Consider the following 27,658-nt stretch of genomic DNA (forward strand, 5'->3'; position numbering starts at 1 on the left):
CATACAAGTAATGCCGCTCAATGAGAAATTAAATAGTGCAAGCATTACAAACAAACGAACTGAAAACAAAAATCTAGGTAAGTGAAAACAACGCACTCATAATTCAATTCTAGGGGTGAATGAATAATAATAGAGGCTCCATGAATAATGAATATGAGCCAACAAGATACAAATCTCGCGATCATTAACCCATGGGTAATGAAATCATACCCAACAATCAAAGCACAATTAAGACAGTCAGTGTGACTTCAGTCGAGAGAGGTTCACACAAGTTAATAATCAGGGGAAACAACGGTCCCAAGACATATCCAGATGTCAACCACAACATAAGTAGATCACAAAAAAAAGTCGAGGTGAATCTTACTCACATCAACATGTGGCTCTAGAACAAAAGAAAAATTTCAAGAAGGGTAAGACATGAACAAAATTTTATTAAGAAGTTCAACCAATGCCAAAGTAGCTGAATACAACGTTGACTGATGTTATACGAATTCATGAATGAACAATGGATGTGCAAAGAAATTTCGGATAATCTAAAGTATATGTTGCAACGGATTTGAGCACAAAAGAAGAAAAAAAAACGATTGGAATAATAGTTCACATAATTAAAAGGCTCATAGTAACCAATTCCCTATTATCCAAAAATCATATTTGCCCAAATAAACGAAGAAAATTCAACTATCCAAAATAATATAAAACCATGTTCGTATCCCAAGTGTTCACATGAGTTCTATTCATAAACTTAACTGACTAAACACATGTCTAGAAATTCCTAAATAAACTATTCACTTAGTTGTACCCGATTAAAATCCAGTTATAAGAAAACAACTTACAATAATAGCACACAATTAATATCTCCAAATACGCAAGTTTAATGTTTTCCAACAAACTCCTACAATCTCATCAAAATTGTTAACACTACCTAATAACTCAAACAACAACCACGTACTGCCCAAAACTAGAAGGAATATTGGTACACCAATTCCGTTTAACTTGGAACCGCATGCTATAAAAATAAACAGTCAAATAGTGCACTTTAAACTATAAAAGAAGTTTTAAACAAAAATAAACACTAAACTACACACTTAAATAAATTAAACATCTAGTCTTGAAAATATTTTAATAAGAAGATGACATCAAAACATTTAACGTATCAATTCAAGTATGACTAACATATAAAATTCTTTAAAAACTTACAAACTTTGAGGCGAGATTTCTCGAGTTTCTTGCAACCGGCAGTAGGCACAACCCAAACAAGAACCATTCTCTGATACCAACTGAAACGACCCTGACTCAACATAAGTAATAATTAAATAAAATGCGGATTTTTCAGAAAATTTATAAAAATTTCGGCATGACCTATTTGTTTAAGTGAAAACCCGCCTGTCTCAGACAGCAAACAAAATAAAATGAAAGAAATAAACAACCGACGACACAAGTAAACTAAACCGAGAAAAGAACGAAAACCCAAGGAAGAGATTCAACATAACAAATATCCAAAAGTGTTTAAAAATCTAATGTTTACATGCCCAAAACAATTCTAACTAAACATTACATATACATTTTACAAATAAGCAAAATAAATGCTTCATAAAATATAAATTCTAGTAACTATGCGGAAGACGAGCATAGGTCGGAGGGATGTGTCGTGCTCGCAACGCAGTCCAATCGATAGTCTAGCCCCTCGATCTAAATGAAATACTCCTCACCTGAAAACAATAAGTGTAGTGAGTCTAAAAGACTCAGCAAGAATATAAGGGGATAACGAGTACTACGTAAATACAAGCACACGCAGATTTAAAGTAGCATATACTAAAAATACTTTTGTTTTATGCCCTTTCTTTAAACAAAATAGACTTCTAAAATGAGAGAACATAAATATAACATATGCATGGCTAAGTCATAAATAATCAATGTAACTGCATAAACTGTACTGAAACATAATCATAAAAACTGTGAACTGTAACTGTATCTGTAACTGAATCTGTAACTGAATAAACTGCTCTGGAACATAGACATAAATATTTGAACTTAGATCCTTGAATTGTGGCTTTGTGATTTCGATCATGATCATGGCTGCAGTGCGCTATGCCGCAAGGAAGTCAGGATTTCTCCCAACCCGTCTTGCCCATACTTGGTAAGAGAAGCTAGGATTTCTCCCGGCCCGTCCAAATCCATAAATTTGGTAAGGAAAGCCAAAACGTCTCCCAGCCCGTCCAAACCCATACTTTCTATAGTTACAATCATCTCACTTCGTTCCTAAAAATATTTATTTCTTTCATTCTTGATTCATGAACTTAGCAAGCATATGTAGATGTAATGTATTTGAAAATATTTACTCAATGATCATGCAAGAGACTCAAATGTGGATGACCGGGATGAAAAACATGATTTAAAACGAGGAAAGTATGATGGTAAGTGGCTGCCCCTAAGCTAGTCTTAACCAAACAAACATACCTCGAGCATTCGAACCCTAAAATCCATAACTTGACCATTCCTTATCTAAATTGAATTTTGTTTGAACCAACACCCTCTATACATCCTAAACAAACCCAAGGACCAGGTTATAGCCTTCAAAGACCACCCGATCAATCCGATCAAAATGGATTTCCGGGCAGCCCTCAAACTTATCAAAATTCTGCACTAGCCACGCCAACTTGAGAAATTCCTAACTTGGCCAAAACTAACCCGATTCGCTCCCAATTTGAACCGACACGACCACAGAATCCCAAAATTGACTTAGGACCAGACCAACCCTGCCCAGACCACAGAACAAGCCCCCTTGAACCGATTCCTGACAGCCCACGACAAACACAAAAAATCTGCACCAAGACTCAACTTGAACTTTGACCTCTCCAACCATGAACCAATAAATTTATAGATTTCTAGACTACCAACCAACACCATCAACATCACTTAGACCACATTGAACCATCGAGTAGATCCTTCTCACCCAAAGCTAGCTCGAAGGCCAAAATCTTGACCGACTTACACCAAATGGGGTTCCCTTCTACACGAACACTCATCCCACCAATATGCCCACAACTCCAGATCCTTATACCATCTCAACTTCACCCAATGCACCATTCAAACACCCCATACCTTGCTTAGGCAGCCCCTAACATCATACAATTCAATTTCAGAAATCGAGCTCAAACGGCTCAAGAACACAAGCTGAAATTTTTAAATTGATCAAGCAACCTCAAGAATTAACCGATACATGATACATTGCTCATTCCAACTCCAAAACATCATCAAGATTTCAAAAAAAAAACAAGGGCCATAGCATCACACACTGAAAATTTCGAAATTGAGCCAAAGCTTGCCAAGATTCATCTCCAACAACACATTCAACTCATTTTAGCAATAAATACGAGATGGATTTCAAAATACACAAGTCACCCCACTGTTTTCTACTGAAAAACCGAAACCATAGCTTAATCATCAAGAAAAATTCGAATGTAAGTCAAGAACACAACATAAAATACAATAGCTTTGCTTGGGACCAAATAAATGGCATATACTTGCCTTGTCTCCAAAAACTCAAGAAAAGAGATGGAATGAGGGCTGAAAATCGAGCAACAAGCTGCTAAACCTTCTTGGGCTTGAGCTCCGGCGTTGGTGGCAGAGAGGCGGCAGCGCTGGTCGGAGAAGTGAGGAGGAAGAGAAGCCTATGGTTGAAGGAGATTTTGAGAGAAAGGGGCGGCTCTTGCTTAGGGTTAGGGATTGGATTAATGTGCTACTTATAAAAAATGTCACCCAACTTTAGCAACTTTTGGTCCTAAATTAACTTTCACCTTTAAAATACACAAGTTTGAAAATCCCAATTTAAAATATTAAATTGGATTTTTCCTAGTCCGGGATTAAAAATGCTAATTTTTGAAAAACTTAAAAATAAGCTCAAGAATGCGATAAAAGCGATTTTCGACACCCGAAAAAAATCTAAAATCAACATTCCATCTACTTTACTCAATTCTCGAAAATATTAACTCTTGAAATAATATCTAGGAATTTACCGCCAAATTTCACCATCGCCGTAAGCTGGAACCGGAAGTCACTGAACTTAAAATCTCAAGAATCATTAATTTGATTATTTGAGCAACTTAAACCTTAAAAGAATTTAAACAATAATTTAGAAATTAAAATCAACACTTTAAATATTTTGATGTCGCAGCGATAAATAAAATATTTAAACAATAAACAGAACTATTAAAATAATTTAAACAAACTAGACTAGCGTTTAAAAATAATTTAAATAAATACACAAGCGGAATAAAAACCTTTAAAACAACTTGTACAGTTAAAAGCATTTAAATATGTAGGCTAGACATTTAAAATAATTTAAAATAGCTAACCGCTAAACTTAAGTTATTTAAAATAAATAAGTTGGACAATCAAAGTATTTAAATAAATAAGCTAACCAGTTAAAATCATTTAAATGAATAAACTAAACAATTAAAATCATTTAAATATGCAAGTTTAAAACCTTAAAATTTTTAAAACAATTAAACTGCAAAATAAAATCATTTTAATAAATAAGTAATATTTTATTAATACATAATTCAAATAAAGAATTTAAATCAGATAAACAAATAATAATAATTCTAATATTTATTAAATTTAATTCATGCGATTTAATAGATTGGATTTTAGGCGCCACATTCTTACTCTGGAAATATACTATCACATGATTCTTGGCTAACCAATCCATCCAAGAATGGCGTCGAAATCCACCATAGTAAGTTGAATCAAGTGGGCATGAAAGGTATGTGTTTTGATACTAATCTTACAATCTTGATTTAGTTCATAGATTTCAATGGTCTTACTAGTGGGTATTGATACTCTAAAGGTTTCAATAAGCATTTCAAGTTTAAGTCCTAGTTTCTTAGCGAAATTTTAAATATAAATGAGTGTGTGAAACCACAACCAAACATCACATAAGTGGGTAATTTGTTGATTAAAATGGTTCTTGTCACAATGTTGTTTGAATTATCAACCTCTTCTTGAGTCAGAGCATAAAATCGAGCATTCATTTTTTTCTTCTTTGTCTTGTTTTTTGGTGAGCCTCCTGCTGAGCCATTCTTTGGATCCAAAAAATAGCACTAGGAAATATGGTGGTCCGTATTTCCACAATGAAAGGAAGCTCCATTGTTCTTACATCATTCAACAGCATGAGCGAACCCACAAGTTCTGCATCTAACTCTCTCTCTTTTATTGAATGAGAAGGAATGGGTCCTTTGGTTTAACTGTTGGTAGACTGATGGCCCAAATACTTGGGCATCTTGAATTGTTGGACATTTTGTTGGTGTTGACTAGGGTGAGAGCGTTTGAGTTTGTTCACATTTTCATGCATCTTGATATCATTCTTGGCCCTCATGGTCTCTCCCATCAATTCATTAAATCTTTTATTCTCAATAATATCTAGGGAAGATTGAATTTTGTTTTTCAAACCTTCTTGAAGTAATTAATCTTTAATGCTTCTTCCTCCATGATGGTTGGAGAGTAAGTTCCTAAAAATTGAAACTTTGACAAGTACTCTACCACTCTTATCTCTGGTGTTTGGGCCAAATTTTTGAATTCGGACAATTTTTGAACTCGAACTTCCATCATAAAGTATTTCTTCAAGAATGCATCATGGAACCTTTGAAGAGTTATAGGTCGCATTCCTAGAATAGACAGTAAAACTCCTTACCACTACTTAGTTGTTTTTTCCATGAGTAAAGGTGTAATAATATCCACTTTAAGATCTTGTGGAACCTCTAGAAGCCAAAGATGACTTCTTGAGCTAGTTTTTTCTACCTCTATATTGGTGTTTCCATCAAATTTTGGGACCCTAGTGTGTCAGAGGGACTCATAATGGCGTTTTCCCATTCTACGTGGGTGGGAGTGGTGGTGGTTGATTAGTGAAATTCACCATTCCTTGAAGTGTTTTGAAATTATAGTTGGTATGGCCTTTAAATCAGCGTGGTGGAGGTTGAATCCTGGTGGAGGTGGTAGTTGGTTTCCCTCTTCTTCGTTGTGGTGATTGTTTTGTGCATTACGATTGCTCCATCGAATTGGTCTGGCCATTTCCTAAAAAGGCGTAAGTTGCTAAGATTCATTGTATGCCTAGCAAAGATAAGATTCAAGGATATAATTGAGTAAATCAAAACGTATGGATAACAAAATATCATTTATAAATTTCATGATAAAACGTGAGGAAATGATGGAGTACAACGAAATCAAACAAGAAACATAAGCAAAGATGAATCCAAAGGAACTAACTAGGAAACTAAAACGTCAAGGGATGCTAATATATGACCTCTTCATCCCCCAATTATTCTAAGGGCTCATCCTTTTCTCCTTTCTCATAAGCATTCAATAATTGTTGCATGTGTGTGCGCTTTTTTTGTTGATTGATTTGTTGATTGATGATTTCTGAACCCATGTTTTGGTTGTTAATCATCAACTGCTGCACATACCATTTCATTTTTTTCATATAAGCATTGAATTCTTGTTGGAGTTGGTCACTAAACTGTTTCATAACATGAAAATGATTGAACCATTACTTGGCTGTGTTTGACATTTTTCGTCCATACTTTTCTATCTCATGTAGCTCTTCCTTATAATCCTTATGCTACTTCTCTCCAAGGAAGTTTGATAAGTGTATTTTATACACTTAATTTAGTTATGATTTTAATTGTTAAATATTTTTTTCGAGCAGATTTATGTGGGTATTTTAGTGTTTTTGTGTTTACAGTGAATTATGTAATTTTGTGGAGAAAAGAAGAATTATTGAATTTATTTGGAAAAAGGAAAGAAAAAGAATTAAAAGAAAAGAGAAAAGAAAAGTAAAGAAGAAATAGAGAAAGAACGTAAAGACAAGAATTGGGCTTTTGGTTAATGGGCTTTGGACTCAAAGTTTAGCGCTACTTTTAGCGCTAAAGAATGGAAGAGGAAGAGCTAACGCGCTAAGTTCTGGGAGAATTGAAGAATTGGAGTCAGAGGTCTATGCGCGCCCGCGTGGACTGCTGGAGCGGGCGCTCGTCGCGTAAATCTGGAGTTGGAAGATTTAATCGGGAAGGAAACTTTCTATTTTATTGGGCTTTATTCTTGGGCTTTTGAGCACGCTATAAAAAGAGATTTTTTAGTCTGAGATTAAGGGAGCCGCCATAACTGATTAACACGCACATCAGAGATTTTGATCGTGAGATTTCTGGGATTTTCTGGAGCTTATCTGAAGAACAAAGACGGAGTTTGATTGACCGGACATGGCGTCGACGACGGATTTGTTTCTTATCTTTTATTTAATTCTGAATATGTTTGGATTTTTGAACATGTTTTATTTTATTCAGAATTTTATTATGAACTAAATATTTATAGTCTAGAGGTCGGATGGAACCTGGTGTAGACACTTTCATGAATTCTTGATTTTATTGAATTGAGTTTCTTCTAGATTAATTGTTTTTTCTAGAATTGATTGTCTTTTCAATTATCTGATCAATAATTGATTTGTAATATTTATTTGAAATCTGGCACTCGGGAGAGGAGATTTTGAATAGGATCATTAGAAAATACACTGTTAATTATTTATATTGCTCGGGAGAGTGTATAATTTTAACAGAGCCTTTAAAGAGAACATTGTTTTGAATTGATCACTGCAAGTAGATTCGTAATAGGGATATTGAAATTAAATTGTAGTTGATATAGTTTATTCGGCACTCGGGAGAGGGAATAATACACTTAAGTGTTCTTGGCTATTAATTCCTTGAAATTCATGAAGATTAATTAATTAGGATTGATTGTTGTTGAAACCAGGTGAAATCTATACCTCTAGACCATTTTTCTCTGATTGATATTTATCTGAAAGTTGTGTGCGTGCTTTTAAATCTCTTAATTATTTTATTTTTATTGCAAAATTCTCAAAGTTTGGTTTTTTAGATAAATTTTGGACTATTCTAATTACAAGTACTAAATATTTTCATATTACTCCTTGTGGGATCGATATCTGATTTAATCACTATATTAAAACTTGACACTCGTACGCTTGCGAGGAATTTTCACAAGAAGTTTTTGGCGCCGTTGCCGGGAGTAAATTTTGATTATTTTTTAGTCTTGTTACCAATTAGTCTAGATTTTAATTTAGAGTATTTTTTTATTTTATTTTTAAGTTACTAAGTAATTTTTTCTTAATTTTAATTACAGTTTATGGGACGATCTCAAAGCGCCAATTTTTATTGATGTTTGGCGAGTAAAAGAGAAAGGGAAGATCTAACACCGATGAAAGTCGGGCTGAGGACTTTAAACTAAGCGCTATTTGGGAGGCAACCCAAGCATTTTCTTTTATTTTATTTTATTTTATTTTTATTTTTTTTAGTTTATTTAATTTTTGTTTTTTAATTGTTTTAAGTATTTTTATTTTCAATTTTTGAGGCTTAATTCTTGTTAATTTTCAAAAATTTTCAGGCTCCAGAATCTCAAATTCGAGTAAGCGGCGCGCCCGCCCACTTAATCGAGCGCTCGCGCCATACCCTGGAAGAAAATGGTATTGAGTTACGAACTGCGCCACTTCTTTCGAGCGTCCGTGCTCTCTATACGCCAACAGCAATTGTCAAGTGCGCCATATAAAAGCGCAATCGCGCTCCTGAGTAGCACCTCACCATGCGCGTTAGCTCCCCACCATGTGCTAACGCGCCTCCCAAGCCTCCAACTCGCGCGATAGCGCTCACCTTAGAGCAATCGCACTCACAAACAGCGCATCAATCTTGCGCCAACAAGCTCATCACCTGCGCCTGCCATTGCGCTAACGCGCTCATCAATAGCGCTGCTCCATGCGCTATCGCGCGTCTTGGCCTCCCCATTAGCGCAGCATATAGCGCTATCGCGCCACCCCACTCACCTTCAGCGCATCTCCAGCCTCTTCATCTGCGCAACCTCACTGTGCCATCGCGTTTCTACCACCAACTATACCTTCTGCGCAAACCATCTCCCATCTCCGCCAACCAGGTCCACCAACAGCGCATGCCTCCATCACCTCTCCTTTGCGCTAACAATCCTAAGCTGCTAATCCTCCGTGCAGCAAAACCTCCATACATGCACCAGCACCTCCTTTCTTGCCCAATTCAGCAGCTCCCAGCTGCTCTTTCACCTTGTGCATACAGGATCCTCAGCCGTGCATCCTCTTGAGAAACCGCCCAAGATATTTCCTTGCAATGCGCAACTTTCATGTCCAGCAACCCTCTCATTCCTTGTGACATTTACATCCTCTGTGCATCAATCATGAGCTATTGTGTTCTTGAAGTGAACCCCGAACCGAGCACCATACAACACAGATATAATGACAGCACACCCTAGCTGCTAATCTCCATGCGAGATTGAACATCCACTATGCGCATTTTCTCTTCTTTCCTATACATTAAGTGTCGTATCTATCTTGCTTTGATTTTATGTTTGTATCTTATTGTGTGCATGTATTATTTTTCAGGATCATTTGGATTTTCATGTGGTGCTTCTCAACCATTTTAACCATGGTATTGCTGGTGCAACTTATTTCTATGGAGATGTTGGTGTAATTACTTCTTTGGAGATGATATGGATATCGAGTACTGATGCTCGGTGTCAAAGGTACGTGTCCCTTGTTCGTTTTCTTTGTTTTTAATCATTAGGGACAATGATTACATTAAGTTTGGGGGAGTAAATCATTTTTGTGCAATGATTTAGTTGATTAGTGTTATTGTGCTTAATAGATAAAATTTTTGTTTTAATTTATTTGTTGTGAGTTGAGTTGAAAAAAAGTCGAGAAAGAATTGGATGCATGGCTGAAAAAATTTTGTTTTGTGCTATAACTGAAATCCATGATTGTCCACCTATTTGACAAATATTTTTGAGAAAAATGGAACCAAGTGAATGAACAATTTCCTATATACTCTATGATTAATACTTGAATCTGAGTTTTAAAACATACAGACATAGATATGATTGAGGCATTGTTTGAATTTTTGGGCCTGATTTTATTGAAAAAATTTTATCCTTTGTTGCCTATTTGAGCCTACACGTATATTAGTACATTGAGGTACGAGAAAATCTGAATTTTTTGTGAAAATCATCGTTTACTGCTAATGATTATTCTTTTCTGCACTGATTGATATTTGTATGAATTAATTGTGAATTGAGACTTGTCTAGAACTAGTTCAAACACTCTTCGAGGCGAAATACGGGCAAAACTGAGATTAGGAATGATTTAGGCGATTTTTTTGAATTCGTTTGAGCCTTTCAAGCTACCTAATTATTTTTTATCCCTAGTACCTTGTTTGAGCTTTATTGAAAATCGAATGGCATGCGTGTAAACGTGTGATTAACCCCCATTCGTAATTATTTCAAGGTCCTACATTGACTATCTGAATAGCCTATACACTATTTCCTACCTTTAAGGGAGTAATTTAAATGCTAAAATATTATATGCTCCTAGTTAATGTTTGTGAAAAAAGAAATGGTGTGGTGGATGAATAGAAAATGATGAAAAGAGGTAGTATAAAAAATGTGGTTGGAAAAGTTGTGAAAGAAAGAAAAAAGAAGAATGAAAAAATTGAAAATCAATGAAGTGAATTGAAATAGAAGTGAAATTGTGAATGAAAAAGGAGTCGTAATTAGAGTTTGATAAATATGAATTACTCTTTATTTTGAATTCTTATATTTCGTTTGTATCCATGAGCCAGGCCTTACATTATAAGCTTATTAAGTCCTATTGACCGAGTCTTAGTTGCCCAATATACTAGTAGAGAAGAGTTGCGAGAATTTAGCCTGTGGACTGTTGATTGATGCTTTTAATGATTATGAATTTTGATCGAAACACGCACACACTATTATTCTTTGCATTTACCTGATTGTGAGTTTTTTTGATTTTATATCCTTTATTTGATCCTATGCTACCTTGAAAAGTTCTCATGATCTATGAATGTTTGAATTGAACTTGGAGAATGGTGTTTTGAACGTGAGTTGCAGAGATTGTGAGTTTATGCGGTTATTTAGTTATGACTGAAACTTTCAAGTGTTAGTAGGTTGGATGAGATTGGATTTGAAAATTCTTTGAAATCATTGTCGAGGCCATTGCTCCATATTATTTCTTGACTATTCTTGTTGGTTTGATAGAATGAGTTTTTGGAATTTGAATTTTAATAGTTTTGCTCGGGACTAGCAAAAGTCTAAGTTTAGGGTATTTGATAAGTGTATTTTATACACTTAATTTATTTATGATTTTAATTGTTAAATATTTGTTTCGAGCAGATTTATGTGGGTATTTTAGTGTTTTTGTGTTTACAGTGAATTATGTAATTTTGTGGAGAAAAAAAGAATTATTGAATTTATTTGGAAAAGGGGAAGAAAAAGAATTAAAAGAAAAGAGAAAAGAAAAGTAAAGAAGAAATAGAGAAAGAACGTAAAGACAAGAATTGGGCTTTTGGTTAATGGGCTTTGGACTCAAAGTTTAGCGCTACTTTTAGCGCTAAAGAATGGAAGAGGAAGAGCTAACGCGCTAAGTTCTGGGAGAATTGAAGAATTGGAGTCAGAGGTCTATGCGCGCCCGCGTGGACTGCTGGAGCGGGCGCTCGTCGCGTAAATCTGGAGTTGGAAGATTTAATCGGGAAGGAAACTTTCTATTTTATTGGGCTTTATTCTTGGGCTTTTGAGTACGCTATAAAAAAAGATTTTTTAGTCTGAGATTAAGGGAGCCGCCACAACTGATTAACACGCACATCAGAGATTTTGATCGTGAGATTTCTGGGATTTTCTGGAGCTTATCTGAAGAACAAAGACGGAGTTTGATTGACCGGACACAGCGTCGAAGACGGATTTGTTTCTTATCTTTTATTTAATTCTGAATAAGTTTGGATTTTTGAACATGTTTTATTTTATTCAGAATTTTATTATGAACTAAATTTTTATAGTCTAGAGGTCGGATGGAATCTGGTGTAGACACTTTCATGAATTCTTGATTTTATTGAATTGAGTTTCTTCTAGATTAATTGTTTTTCTAGAATTGATTGTCTTTTCAATTATCTGATCAATAATTGATTTGTAATATTTATTTGAAATCTGGCACTCGGGAGAGAAGATTTTGAATAGGACCATTAGAAAATACACTGTTAATTATTTATATTGCTCGGGAGAGTGTATAATTTTAACAGAGCCTTTAAAGAGAACATTGTTTTGAATTGATCACTGCAAGTAGATTTTTAATAGGGATATTGGAATTAAATTGTAGTTGATATAGTTTATTCGGCACTCGGGAGAGGGAATAATACACTTAAGTGTTCTTGGCTATTAATTCCTTGAATTCATGAAGATTAATTAATTAGGATTGATTGTTGTTGAAACCAGGTGAAATCTATACCTCTAGACCATTTTTCTCTGATTGATATTTATCTGAAAGTTGTGTGCGTGCTTTTAAATCTCTTAATTATTTTATTTTTATTGCAAAATTCTCAAAGTTTGATTTCTAGATAAAGTTTGGACTATTCTAATTACAAGTACTAAATATTTTCATATTACTCCCTGTGGAATCGATATCTGATTTAATCACTATATTAAAACTTGACACTCGTACGCTTGCGAGGAATTTTCACAACAAAGTTGTTTCACTTCCATTTGAAGGTGGTCTCTAGCTTAATTCAACACACCTTTGTCACGAAGTAAATTCATAAGTTTTTAAATCTTGAACTCGAGGTCCCTAGAGTTATTTGCTTGAGTCGACATTTTCAAAAACAAAATTTGAAGAATATTGGGACTGCTGGAAATTTTTTGGTTGAAAGATTTCTTTGGTGTGATTTTATTCATCCTTTGAAAGGATTTATATATGTGTTTAGGAGAGTTTATGATCATTTAATTGAGTCATTTCAAATATTTTGATTCATGAAATGGATCGACGAAATATTTCTAGAAAACTTCTAAAAATGGAAACCTCAAAAATGTTTAATTGGATTTAAAACCTAAGCCATCAGAACATTTGGCGGAATCAAATTTCAAGTTTCCTACACGAAGTTATGAATCCTATGAGTATTTCCTAAAAACGCGATTTTGGAGGTCTAAACGGCAAATTTCATGAATGACGTTACTATGTAGGTGAATTTACTCGTTGGGGGTGAGTAGGCCAGGTGAGTGATATGATCGTCACTTAGTCAGTGGGAGAAATAATCCGTGATATAGTCATCACTTAGTAAGCGGTAGAAATAATACTCCCAGTTTTAAAATCAATTTAACAGAAATCTCGAATGCAGTATTAGGAACAAGAATAATTTCATGAATAAACGGGTATCGTTTTATGCACTAAAAATATTTTAAATTTCATGGATAACTAACATCAATCTCCTATATTTTAATCTTCTAAGAGATGAGGCCAGTAATAAATAATTAACAGGAATCAGTACTATTCAGAATATATATTCCATAAAATTTCAGTGTAGAATTTTGTAAATCATGCTTTAATTTGAGCGTATCAAACACATATCGGTAGTTTTAAATCAAATTTTACAAGTTTAAAATAGATGCCTACTTACCGCATTATTTTCAAGGAAAACGTGAAGAAGACTTAGCAGTACTTGAATAGAAATCATATTTGAAAATGGACAGCACTTTGGCTCGGATATGGACAAAACTTGGATGAAGTTTCAACAGTACTTGAATGAAAATAGCTAGGATTTTCAAGAATATGAAAAAGGTGGTATGAATTTTGGCATGTCTTGTGTCCCTCTATTTATAGGGAATGAATGAAAAAAAACAAAAAAACAAAAAATTATAGGTAATGAATGACAAGGTGAAAGGTCACTTTTAATTGTCAGATCATTAAAGAATGTCTTTGTGGCTTTTGAATAAACAATTTATTGATGGATTAATTAGCCACTAACTAGCAAATTTTGATGGTCAGCCAAGAGGTTACAAATGAATAAATTTTATGTCTCGTATGTCTAATTCATGAAGAAATCAATTGTTCAAACACCGAAGTACTTGAAATTTAACTCGAAAAAAATTATATTTGAATATGCAAGTGAGTCTTCAAACATCTTTTCATACTTGGTTGTCTACATGTGGTAGAAATTTTAAAATATGTTAAAGCAAGAGCCTTCATGATCCAGGACATGCCACATGAATAAGCTTAATTTGTTGAACATTTTCAATGCGCTTCGAACAATCTTCATGGAATAAGGAACTCTGAGGAACTTATAAAACTTTTTTTTTTCCCCAAAAATCCGCCTGTTGTGGCGGGGGGTTAGGCGGACCCCTATCCGTTTATTAGAATAAAAAAAAATACAAGAGAGGGGGACTAGACCAAAACCTCTCTAGAAATTGCAAGAATTCGAAAAAATACATAACAATTAAGAAAATAGAATATAAGGGAGACCCGATCTATCTAATCTGCAAATTCCTCGAAGCATCCCTTTAATATCCCGAGCCCATAAAACCGCCGACCCCTTTTTCAAGCCCATGTTAGCCAATTTATCCGCAGCCGCATTTGATTCCCTATAAATATGATACTTTATCACCACAGAAGAATGAAGAATCCTTTGAATTTGAGTTAAAGTCTGACTGAATTCCCAACTAGAAAAATCTGCAACAATAATTGATAAAGCAACCAAGGAATCAACTTGAAGCCACAAAGGGAAAAGGTTGTATAAATGGCAAATCTGAAGACCCTTCAAGATAGCCAACAATTCTGCTCTCATGTTTGACCCAATGCCAATTTTATCACGATAAGCTGCAACAGGAAAACCAACATGATCTCTAACAATCCCGCCTATCCCAGACTCCCCTCCAGCTTTCGAACATCCATCAGTATTCAGTTTAAAATGCCCGACCTGAGGAGGTAACCACCTTACCACACGAGTAGAAATAGTTCGAGTGGATATTATATTGAAACCCATCGAGCAAGCCACAGTCCGAAAACTGCTCCAATGACCTTCCTCTAAAATGCCTACCTGACCAAGAGAAATAATATACGCTTGAATCTGCTTGATAATTCTGGTTGGAAGAGTGCGAACACCCCTGTGCTTACTTTCATTCCTCGCTTTCCAAAGAAACCAAAGAATAAGAAATGGAGTAAGTTCTCGGACATGACCATCAGAATGCCAACCTGTTGCCATCTTCCAATTATCAAAATTACGATAGAACCGAACAGAAAATAGCCGAGCGAAGAAGGTCCAGACGAAAATAGCAAGACTGATCGAGAAAAATAAGTGGTGGAAGGATTCCTGAGCATGACAACATTGACATACCGAGGCTAAAGCAATTCCTCTAGACATAAGAATCTCATCAACAAGGAGTCATTTAAAATACCATCTCCAGCAGAAAATGTAAATCGAAGGTCGTAAAATCTTAGACCAACAACCTTTAAACCAATCAACATCAGGAATCCGATTGCGCACCAACTCCCAAGCAGCTTTAACAGAAAATCTCCCATTACTAGAGCTTTTCCATAAAGCAATATCCTTACCCATGCAGTGATCAGGGACTTCCAGAACACGTATAGCAAATTCCTGAGGAAGTACAAGAAGAAGACGTTCAAGATTCCAATTTCTATCATCCAGGAACCAATTGACGCTAATATTCGGTTGCCCATTAATAGTAACCAAAGAAGATAAAGGTCCATCCGGAAACCAAGAATCAAACCAAAAGCTAATATTCCCATCTCCAATTCTCCAACCAATTTCCAATTCAGCTCGATTTCTAATCTTCAACATTCTACACCATGTAGCAAAAATATTTTGCACAGAGCGCACTGCAGCTGGAGGATCATTACGACAATATTTCTGAAGTAAGAACCGACTCCAAAGAGAATCCACAGTCCTGAACCTAAACCAAAGTTTAATGAAAAAGGCAGTAACTGTGTCCGTGAGTTTGCGAATACCCAGGCCTCCTTCAGAAATCGGATAACAAATCTTCTCCCAAGAAATCCAATGAGTCGTCTGCATCCCTTCCTTCGAACCCCAAAGAAATTTTGCACACAAAATTTCGAAGCTATGCAAGACAGTTCCGGGTGGCTGTAAAACCCAAATATCGCAAAGGCAATGACCCTTCCTCAATACCAGTGATAGAGAAGTAACTGTGGGAAAAACGTGTTCAGATAAATTAAGAATTGATACCCGGTGCAGCGGAAGTTTAAAAATTTTTATTTTTCGATATGGAACGATTCCATATCATGGGTATCAAAACTTTACGATTAAATTATGCAAGTAAAAATAAAATCACAATTAAATTTTTACCTCTTCAAGCAACGGCTTGATTATGGACGCCAACAGAATTTAATCTGCTCTTCTTGTATATCCTGGGAACCGATGGCTTCACGATCAATCTCCAGAATAAGGTCCACGAACAGAAAACAGAAACCCTCTGATTGATTGCACTAGAAATCAATCAGATGTTTATCGAAGAGAATAAACAGATTTGATCTGTTAATTCAGAATGTAATTTTTCACAAAAATCACAGACCGAATTTTCTCTAAAGGGACAGAGGAATTTTCGAAAATTCCCCTTGAAAATATATGTGTGATTTCGAAAATTTCAAGAGAGGAATTCTTATGATTTTCGAACACTACACATGTATTTATAGATAATTTCTAGACTAGATTAAGTTATGATTGTATTTGGACTCTAACTTCTTAGGGCCCACAATCCATAACTCAAGCCCAACAAGCCAAGCCTGTTAATATAGAAATTAATATAAAATTCATCGTGATTCCGATTGATAAACTGATTTCACCAATGTGCACAAAAACCATTTCTGCATCTTTTAGAGTCAAGATAATTTTTCTGAATCCGAATTCAGTGATTTCCAAAAATATCCATCCCTATGTCATTTTAGGAAATTTCACTCTCTTTTAGTTAAGAAGTCCAACTTCTCTTTCATTAAATTTAACTCTTTAAATTTAACTATCTCAACGGGGTTTAGTAATCCATTACTTGTGTGACCCTCAATGGTTCAGGGATACAGCTAGTCGTGGGCTCACAACTCCTTGTGACTCGAAACAACAATTTTCGACTTGCCCAACGAATCATGGTAAGAGCGTCTAGCAACATCGCCCCATGATTCCCTAGGTATCACTGATAGTGCCTGTAAGAACCAGTAGATTTTGGTTAGTGTACAGTACGGTCCCTTCATCCATATATCCCGATCGAATCAACAACCATTGGTGCATCGAGAGTCGTTCGAGATTCGATAACTATGCATTACATCTTGGAGATCAAATAGTGACATCGCATGTGTTACTAGGAAAACCGAGTAACCTAAAACACATCATGTACTCTGGCCAGAGATTCGTCACACTAATATCTCCTCAGATCGCATAGGATATCCACACTCGCAAGTATGTGGTGAATCCTTGACAACAAAGCATCGACTCCTATATGTGTCGTAACTGTACCCAATCCCGACACCTGATGACCCTAATAGAGTCGGTAAACGAGTCAAATTATAGTACTAGCATATAGAGTCTCAATGATGTTTCAAGTAGTAAGGACTAATGGTGTACAACCAAAACCGCGGACTTTATCCACTCGATAAGTGATAACCACTTGGAAAGTTCGAATAGGGTAGTTCGATCATTCATCATATGAATATCCATTTGCATGCTTTGAACATCTCCATGTCCATTACCAATGAAACGTGGTACTTGGCATCACAAATGCTAGTCTCAATCTCGAGCGATCCTTATCCTTATTAGCGGACGGCTCAATTGACTAGGAACTGTTTAGAATATACAGTGACTATAAGATGTGTTTCATAATAGTGATCTCTCTTTATTCACTATCTCATCTTACTTACACTATAGTATATTCAAGGTCTTTATCAAAACATCAATAGTATATCACAATATAACAATATGAAGAAAGATAAAGAAAATGCCATTAATGAATGTAAATTATATTAAACAAAGATTGTTTATACATAGAGTCATAAAAGCCCTTAGCCACAAGTTGGCTAATCGGGCACCCACTCTTTCAGTAACGACCAATTTTTTCATGCGAACAGTTTTTGTATGGAAGGATAACACAATCATTCCTTGAAAAGAAGAAGATGAAACGTAGAAAAACTTTAACCTTCACTCTTGCATAAACAAATATGTGTCTTCATTTATTTTATTTATCAATTTTTTCTTTTTGTATATGTTATGCATTACTATGTTCCCTTGTGTTTAGTAGTCATCAGTTCATGTGCATGATATTCACTACATCTGTTCGAGCCTTTTTTGTTCTTAGAAAATGTTTAGGTTGTTCAACCAATCCGTCAGACGTTCCTCAGATCAGCACGTACAATGACGAGGAAGCTGGGCTTCCTCGGCCCATATCATCCCCGTCCCCTTCCAAGAGGGGAGGAAATTGCAAGATGAAGTTTTCGCGTGTGGTGATGTTTGTGGATCCCGCGCAGAGTCTTCGAGCAGTGAAGTATGTCATCTCTTAATGTCCAATTTTTTCAAAAAAATAAAAAAAAATTACTGTGTCATTTTTAATTATGTGTATTTTTTTTATCATGTGTCATTCTTACTTGTATAAAACGTGTCATTTTTAATTATGTGTATTTTTTCTTTAAAAAAAATATGTGTATTACTTTTTATCATGTGTCATTCTTAATTGTATATTTTTTAATTATGTATGTTTTTTAATTCAATTATTTTATGTTTTTAAAATTATGTGTAAGTCTTAATATTTAATTATGTGTAATTTTATTTTTTCTCAATTATGAGAAATTTTACTATTTTTTTAAATTTAAATAAAATGTTATTAAATTGAATAAAAAATAATATTTCAACATCATCACTACAATATCATTACACCACTGTAGAAGCATACAATGAAGTTATCAACATTGATATGATCATCCGATCAAGTTATCAACTTCTTCACATCCTTGAACATGCTCTCAGTAGACAAGATGGTCGTGGGAAAAATATTGTTTTTTTACCGCTAACTTGTTCAATTTTGAGTTTTGGTACACTAAACTTTAAATTTCGGGTATTTTGATTCAATTGCTGATGTAGTACCAAAAAATGCTGAAGTGACACCGGAAATGCTGACGTGACTAATACTGACTTCTCAAGCTGACACGTCAGCAATTGGAACAAAATGGTCGAAAATTAAAATTTAGTGTACCATAACCAAAAGTTTAAAAATTTAATGAACCAAAACAAAGAAAATGTACTATTTAATGGATTTAAAAAATCATATTCCCGTTGTGGGCACCAAACCATATATAATATAAAAGCATTGAGAGGATATACGCTCTTCAAACCATCCAAGCCTATGGAACACAACGTTTGTGTGGTTAGAATTGATATGCTCGATAATCCTCATATAATAATACAAAAAAAAAAACATTTACTAATATTTTACAGCCATTATTCCCGTTTATTTGCAAATCATAAATTTTAACTTATTTTATTGATATTATTAATAAAATTAATTATTATGTAAATGTTAATGTATAGACTGTACATTTTTCATATATTTTGTAAATGTGTATTTATGATACCTTAATTTTAATTTAATATTGTCACAATAAACTTTAAAACATTAATTTTAAATATATCAAAAAAAATTAACAGTAAAAGAATTTTTAAATTGTTCCTCCACAATAAACACATATTTCAGGATCCAAAAAGATGCTTGCTTATTTATTCTGAAAATAATCCTTTCTACAACTTAAATATAAGAAAATACACACCGAATATAAAAGTTGGTCGGCATGATAAAAAGTATATATATACATGCATACATACATATATATATATATATATATATATATATATAAATTTTGATATTATGGACAATTATCATGAGCATCTACATAAACAACATATATATTAATTAATAGTAAAAAATAATACTTTTGATATATATATTAAAAAAATAATTATTCATAAATCATGCGGGTCGTCAAGCTAGATCGAGTCGAAAAACCATCTCAGTAAATTAAGCTGTAAGACGATGTTATAATTTTTTTTTCATTATATATATATTTATATATAAATACACACACTCATTAAATAATATTTTTGGAATTATTTAATATTAATAAATCAATTTATATATTTTTATTACACTGTTTTTTAATGTTCCTGTTGCACCGAATTCGTTGTACAAAGTATTTGTCCTCTAGCAATCAACCATTCGATTGATATTCGTCGTTGGTTAGTTGATAAAACGTCCCTATTGACAGGTAAGTTGAGGCATCCTTTCACTTCAAAAAAATTATTTAAAACTAAATACAATTTGAAAAACATTAAAGCAATAATTTTAATATATTGAAAATAAGTTTCCATTTTATTTAAATAATAAAATTCACAAGAAATTAACTCGATTTTTTTTTGTTCAAATGAGTTTTTATCCTTGAAATAGAATAAATGATTATCATTTGTTGTCTCCTATTTCACTGTACTCATCTCCCAACATGTAATTGGTTACTTTCAACTAAATTTAGCATGGTTTCCTAAATATCCTTTATATTACTATATATTGTTACCCAAAATCTACACATTTCTAAAACAGACGTAGATAGTGTTTGGAAGAGCTTTTAGGAAGAACTTCTCAGCTTTTTCTTAACAAAAATTTGAAAATTTTGTTTAAAAAAAGTTGAGAAGTGCTTTCTAGAAACTCTCCCAAAATTTTTTTGTCTAAATTAAAAAAACTGAGAATTGCTTCCTAGAAACTCTCTCAAACATAATATCCAACTATTCCTAGTATGATTTGAAATCAACAAAAATAATTGTGTTTTCCATAACAAAAACCAAATATACACATTATTTCTTTCAGAACATTAATTCCCTGGGAATATTTTTCCGAAACTCTTTTTATAGAAGTCCAATCTAATATCTATTTTTCAATTAAAGTGTATTTGAAATATTATTTATATAATGAATTTTAAATTACATACTTTTGAAATTATAAAACTGCATCAATAAAATATTTTTCAATTAAAGTGTATTTGAAATAGTTTTGTAATTTCAAAGATAACGTGTAACCATGAACATATAACATAATTCTACTAAGAGGGTGTTTGGGAGAGTTTTTAAGCTCTAAAACAGCATACGATGAACATATAACATAACTCTACTAACTATATGGAGTAATGATATAATTTTGATTTGCCTAATGAAATATCATCAATCATATTAAACTAATTATATGATTTCTCTATATTATTATAATATTTTTTTTATATTTTATTTTTCTCTCTTGTCATTTCAATTTCAAAAAACAATAAATTTTATTTAATTTTTTTAAAAATTAATTCATTCTTTTTTTTTACAAAACATACCCATCGTGTGTGCTACCAACTACTAATATATATATGTGTATATATATATTGTATGTGGATTTCGTCTATATATATCCTCTTAAGGGAAAAATAATAGAGAAAATTTAAATAATTGTTTTCTTACTGGGTTGTTTTGGTTTTCGTCCAGTAAGAAATTAAAACAAAGTTTCGTAGTCCAATAATTTGGATTTTTCTTTCTGAATCTTTTGACCTTTTTCACTTGAGTTCTAGCATCAATGGAAAAACATCAGAAATATATGCATCATATCATTTATTTTTGGGTATCACACCAGCAATATTTGATTACCAAATTAGTAGTACTCCACCAAGATAAAAAAAACTAAAACAATACAATAAAATAAAATAAAATAAAATAAAATAAAAAGAACTTTTAAAACCAAACTTTAGCTACCTACTCGCAGGACTGAAACCAAAAGACCAAGTTATACAACAGGTTTTGCAATTTTCCTTTAATAATAAAAACAACTAGTTTAAATATAGATTTCTCACCTAATATTTATAAAAAATAATTAAAAACAAAAATATATGAGATCATAAAAGACAGCAGTCACATAATGTATAAATTTTGTTAACAACATTATGAAATCTTGAGTCAAAAAAAACATGGCTGTCTCTTCCCTGTGATATATGATAAAACATCATTTCATGTCCCAATTAACCCCTCATTACACGTTTAATAATTAATTAGATAATAATGAGATTGAAAATATCTCGTACGTATACATATATATCATTTGTAATGTCGACAATCTAATAAAATAAAAATAAAAAATTTAATATGATTTTTTATCTTTGATCTTTCTTTTCTCTAATCTTGATTAGTACATATTGGATTATAGAAAAAGGGGAGAATTTTGAGCATTCTCATTTGTTGTGTGACAATTGAAAATAACAGCCAAATTAGGGTCTAATTGAGAAATCTGCGGAGAAGTGAAGTCCTGGCTTGCAATTTTGTTAAGATTTGATGCTCCAGATGCCTTTGCTCTCTGCAAAATAAATTAACAAAAAATTTATGACCCCAAATTATTATTATTATTATTATTTTGAATTCTCGGGTTTGTTACAATTGGATATGCACCAAAAATTTCGAAAACAAAAATGTTCGAATTAGCAAATAAACTTTTTATTTGGAAACACCCATAAGATTTTTTGGTTTATTAATAATGGTTACCATATTTTTCACACTAAAAAAAGTATATTATATGAAAACCATAATCTTAAAAAAACCAAATTATAATCCTATTTAATTTTTTTTCACAAAAAACTTAATAACAAAAAATAATGTCGTTAGAATTGAAAAAAAATAAAAATAATAATGTCGTTAGAAACTAATTAAATTATATGTACACGCACATTATATATGCATATATATGTTACTTATAAAAATATATAAATTTGCATAAAAATATGTCAATTATGCCTTTTTTTTTTTTTTTTGAAAACAATTATGCCTTGTTTGGGGGAAGGGGAATTACCTGCAGGGCCTCCATGACATCTGTGTCTGAATTGAAGTCATAAGCTGTGCTTGCTGCATTAAGCTTCATAGACAGAAACTTAATACAACAACCAAAAAAAAAATTAAATTAAATTCTGGCATTTTTTTATAAATAAGAAATAATTCCATATTAATTTCATTAAAAATTCTAATTCCGTTTTAATTTATTACCTCAACTTGATTTTGCAAAGACTGCACGTAATTTATTATCTCATCCAACATCACTGCCATCCCCATTGTCTGCAAATTGGATCAAATAAAAAAAAATCAAATTTCTTAACATATTAAGCCAAATCTTTGAATATAATTTTCATCAACACCCTTTAACTAAATTCTAGGATTTTACCCCATAAACAAAAAAAATAAAAAAATAAATATTTAATTACCTTGTAGCATCCCGGAACGATGTCTTGTAAACATCTTAGCCGTTCGTTGATTTTTTCTCTTCTGACCTGCGTATAAATACACATGTACATAGATATAGATATATTAGAAATCTTATATTAGTACTTTCTTTTTAAAAAGATAATAAAATTATATTTGTGTATATCATTTGGAATCCTAAATATTACTCTTTCAGCTAAACTGTGACTATCTGTGGCTTGGCCTCTTTTGGCTCTGACATGAACAACTTCTCTTGGTTTTTCCACTTCCTTTTCATTCCCTTTTACTCTCTTCCTTCTTCCTCCACCCTGTAAGAAAACTCAGATCGATTTTACATTTGAGAACCTTAATTTGCCCAAATCCCTATTTATATAATTAAAGTGGAGCACTCGACTTTTTACCCAAAAACTATAGCTAGTGAGAGATGGTTTTATAACTCAAATATTTTAAATAATATGGCAACTCGAACATGATATTGCTCCAAAACCAATAAATCTCCCAATAATTACGCCGACATGCAACTCTTGCGCTTTTTGTTGCTTTACTGGAAAACATAACTGGTGTTAAACAAGGCAACTAATCGATCAAACACCATATTTTGTACAAAAATTTCCTGGAAATTATAATAAGAGAAGAGCTAGCTTACATTTTTCCATGTGATCCCATTTCCATTATCTTGAAATGAATTAGCTGTGCTGCTTTCTGGGGTAGTAGTGTTTATAATATCCATTGATTTCCTCTTCTTCTCAACCATATGATCATCAAAAGAGTACTGCAACGCCATATTATGGAAATTTCCCAGGTTTGCAGCTGAATCAAGGAAATTAGGATAGCTGCTCAAACTGCCGTTGAAGCTCGTCAATCCCGATAATGAATCCGGATTCATGAGGCCCGTAAATTGGTTGAAAAGGTCTGTGTTTGGTTCTATGTCGGATAATGTGATGGATTGATTAAGGTTTTGTAATCCTGGTAAGAAGTACTGATCGCCCATTTCTGTTTCCAGAATTTTTGTCTTCAAGGTCGTGGATTCCTTGGGTGCATGATCCTATATATATATATGAAATGAAAGTTAAAAGTATAGGTTGTCACTCGTGGATTAGAATAGGGTCAAAATAAATATAGGAGTGAACCCATAATTATTTTTTTTAACAGATTCTTTAATTCTAGATTATTCACAAAAAATTTTAATGAATAAATTAAGAGAATATTTGTATTTTTTTGCCTTAAATATGTATAATTTTTTTAGAAAAAAATAAAAAAAAATTACGTTTGTAGCGTTTGGCTTCTTTGGGCAAGTCAATATATAATGGCATGCATCAAAAGAGTGAAGCGTGTGTGCCCATATACATAATTTAGGAATTTTAGCAAAGGTGACTGATCTCCAATTGGTGGACAAAAATTTTATATACACACACGCACACCCCAATTTGATTTATTAAAAAAAAAAATCACTTATCAAATTACAAAATACACAAAAACTACTATGAGTCCATTTCACGGATCAATTTTGTGAGACGATTACTCGTCTAGGCCAGATCGTGATAAAATATTAATTTTAATGTTAAAAATATTATATTTACTACAACTATATATTGATGAAGTCAACCCGATTTGTGAGATCGTCTCATAAGAGTCTTAATCAAAATTTACTATATGGAGTCCACTGGCGGAGCCACGTATAGCGGCACCCGGGCTTTAGCCCGGGTGGCCAGAAAAAATTTAAAAGTTTTTCATATATTAATTTTGGAAAATTTTGGATTAATTTGATATTAGTACGGATAGTTCGATTCAAAAAGTTAAACAATATTTTTAGTTTAAAATTTTAGCCCGGATAATTTAAGAATTCTGGTTCCGCCATTGAATAGAAGTTGCCTAAAACACGCTCCGTCATGTATGTCACGATCCATTAATATTTATTATATGCGAAAAAAAACATATCGTAAATACACATCACGCCTGCTCCAAGAAACTAGTGTGTGTGTGTGTGTGTGTTTCGATTCTCATTAATTGCAAGGAGTGTAATTATTGGAAGAAAGATTGTTGAAGTGCAATAATTGTCCTGCTTGATAGAGCAATCGAACCATGGTGTTTAGGCTGCTGTGCGATTTAAAAGATTTGAGTTGCACAATTACCATTAACTATAATTTTGATAAATTGGCAAGTATTTGCTCCTATAATATATAAGTGATTGGTACTTGGATGACACTTTAAAAAATAATTTATATTAAAGTATTAGGACCCCTTAAATTATTCTGTGTATAGTACTATATAGATATATATTGGAAAAGTGTTGAATTTTATAGGGCCAGGTGGTAGAGGGTCTGATGGTTATGTTTCTTTGGTGGGGTATATTTCAGGAGATATATCCAAATTATGGGGTCGATCATTCATTAGCCCCTGCCTTTAGAATTCAGTAACATTATGATGAAAGATTTAATTCCAAGCATTCATTATATCTTTAATAACGAATATTGTTATCAAATAAAAAAAAATCCTACAAATCTTTGTTATCAAAAATTGTTTTTAAAGAAAAATAGCTTGAAGGAGTCTTATTTAACTACAATATGATAATTGTCATATCTCGGATTCTGATCTATGAAGTCATGATGTGCTCCTACAGTAATAGTTAACTAAAGTTTCCATGAGAGTTCAACATAAATCTATACTCATGAGACAATATGTAGTAACTCGAATTTTATTGTAAGTAATTAAAATATCTAAGTGTGTTTAAAGTGTTAAAACTTGATTAAGGACTTTTTATTTGGGAAAAATAAGTAGAAAAAAAGTTTCAGAACGCTCAAAAATGGTCGAGAGGACCCCAAGGGACCGAGTAGTTCGGAAGATACGAACTACAACCTTGGCAAGTTCGGAGGATCCGAACTCTTTGGAAGAAGGGATTGAGTACGGAAGCAAAAGGTGCAGTTAGGAGGATCCGAAGTTGAGATCGAAAGGTCCGAACTCAGTTAGTGTAGTGACCCACTCCAGAATCACCTACTAACAGAGACTTAAGCATGTAATTAAACTTAAGCAAGAAATACAATCAAAGAAAATCTAGAGAAGCTTAAATATAAATAACCAAACCGACAGGATACAACCGGTAAATAAACTCAAGACATTAAGTATAACCCAATCGAAAGTAAGTACCAGAAATAACCTAGGCTATAGCTACTGGCAATCCCTGCCTCCAAGCTCCGGCCAACAACTACACACAATTCTAACTCATGTGCAACCTGAAACTGCCCCATCGAATGGGGTGTCCAAGAAACAAAACACTGGACATGAGCGACTACGCTCATTATAAGCACGAGTATAAAAACTTAGTATGATGCATGCAAATGACTGGGCACTGGTTAACTCAATATCTGCTCAGTCTAGGCGCCAATGAGTATGTAGTATCATCTGGGGTCAACTCCGCTGGATACATCTACACACTAATCTGAACCACTGTAGCGTCAGTCCCCATCAATATGGCATCTCCCAGTGTCATACAATATAATAAAGAATATAGGGCTGAGCGACCCTACTAAAAAGGCTACTCGAAGGAGACTCGTCTCAACATGAATATGCACATGCAGCATAGTATATCAAAGTAATACAACATGTATCATGACACATAATATGCAACATATAATCATGCATACTCGTTGAGTATCTCAGTCAATACTTACGTACCTCAACAATTGTCCTAGATGTACATTCATCTACAGTCCATCATTGTGTAACAAGATAATCATGCATCACAATTACTGATCTAAAAGCCTTAACTAAGCTAATAGATATTCCTAATACTACTAGGGATCTCAGATTATACTTCCGTATGTCGTCAGTCCACTAATATCGAAGGTCCTGACCCAAGCATAGCTCCGTTATAATTCCCGTAGCACCTCACTATCTCTTTGCCCTCGAGTATAAGGCTAAAACCCTAAGAATATACACTGAAATATACAGAAACATTTCCAAAAACATACTAATTGTGAGAAATTCGGCGCCTATTTATAGACCTCGATCGGAAGCTCTGATCTCTGCATGCAAGACACGTTCCGAACTATCCAGTTCGAAATCTCCGATCTCTATTTTGAGACATTCCGATCTCATGCATGCAATTGCGTGTCAAAACACTGGCGACACGTCACTATTGCTCATGACCTAACTCTTCGGAAGCTCCGATCCCTGGTTCGGAAATTTCGATCTTGCTTCCGAACTCCTTCGCTTGGTACGATCACTTCGGACCTTCCGATCTCCCTATGTATTATGTTTGGACCTACAGAACTATCCGATTCAACTTTGACTCTTGGACTATTTTTTGACATCTTGGAGACATTTCTTGTTTTGATTAATCATATTAAAATCTCTTAATCAATTTTAATTATTTAAGCTCGTAAAATAAGATTCGGGTTAATATAGTTAGGCCATGCGCACTAGTGAGGTGTCAACAGTGTTTGGACATGTAGGAGTTCGGAAGATCCAAACCCATGATCAGA

At 33.5% G+C, this 27,658-nt stretch overlaps 1 protein-coding gene across 2 annotated transcripts; it reads right to left on the reverse strand.

Annotated features, from left to right (window-relative positions):
* Nucleotides 1–22,047: 22,047 nt before the first annotated feature.
* On the reverse strand, nt 22,048–24,182 carry LOC140876146 (transcription factor BEE 1-like). Of its 2 annotated transcripts, none has more exons than XM_073280021.1 (6): nt 23,824–24,182; nt 23,366–23,485; nt 23,180–23,245; nt 22,965–23,033; nt 22,774–22,836; nt 22,048–22,284 (listed from the first exon to the last, which is right to left on the reverse strand). In XM_073280021.1, exons 1-6 carry the CDS (start codon nt 24,166–24,168, stop codon nt 22,132–22,134), a joined length of 816 nt encoding a protein of 271 aa, XP_073136122.1. In that variant the 5' UTR covers nt 24,169–24,182; the 3' UTR covers nt 22,048–22,131. The 2 variants fall into 2 exon arrangements, with proteins under 2 accessions (XP_073136122.1, XP_073136121.1); XM_073280020.1 differs by having other exon boundaries at nt 22,774–22,851.
* Nucleotides 24,183–27,658: the final 3,476 nt, after the last annotated feature.

This window comes from Henckelia pumila, chromosome 1 (assembly GCF_033568475.1).
Source record: "Henckelia pumila isolate YLH828 chromosome 1, ASM3356847v2, whole genome shotgun sequence".
Lineage (NCBI taxonomy): Eukaryota > Viridiplantae > Streptophyta > Magnoliopsida > Lamiales > Gesneriaceae > Henckelia > Henckelia pumila.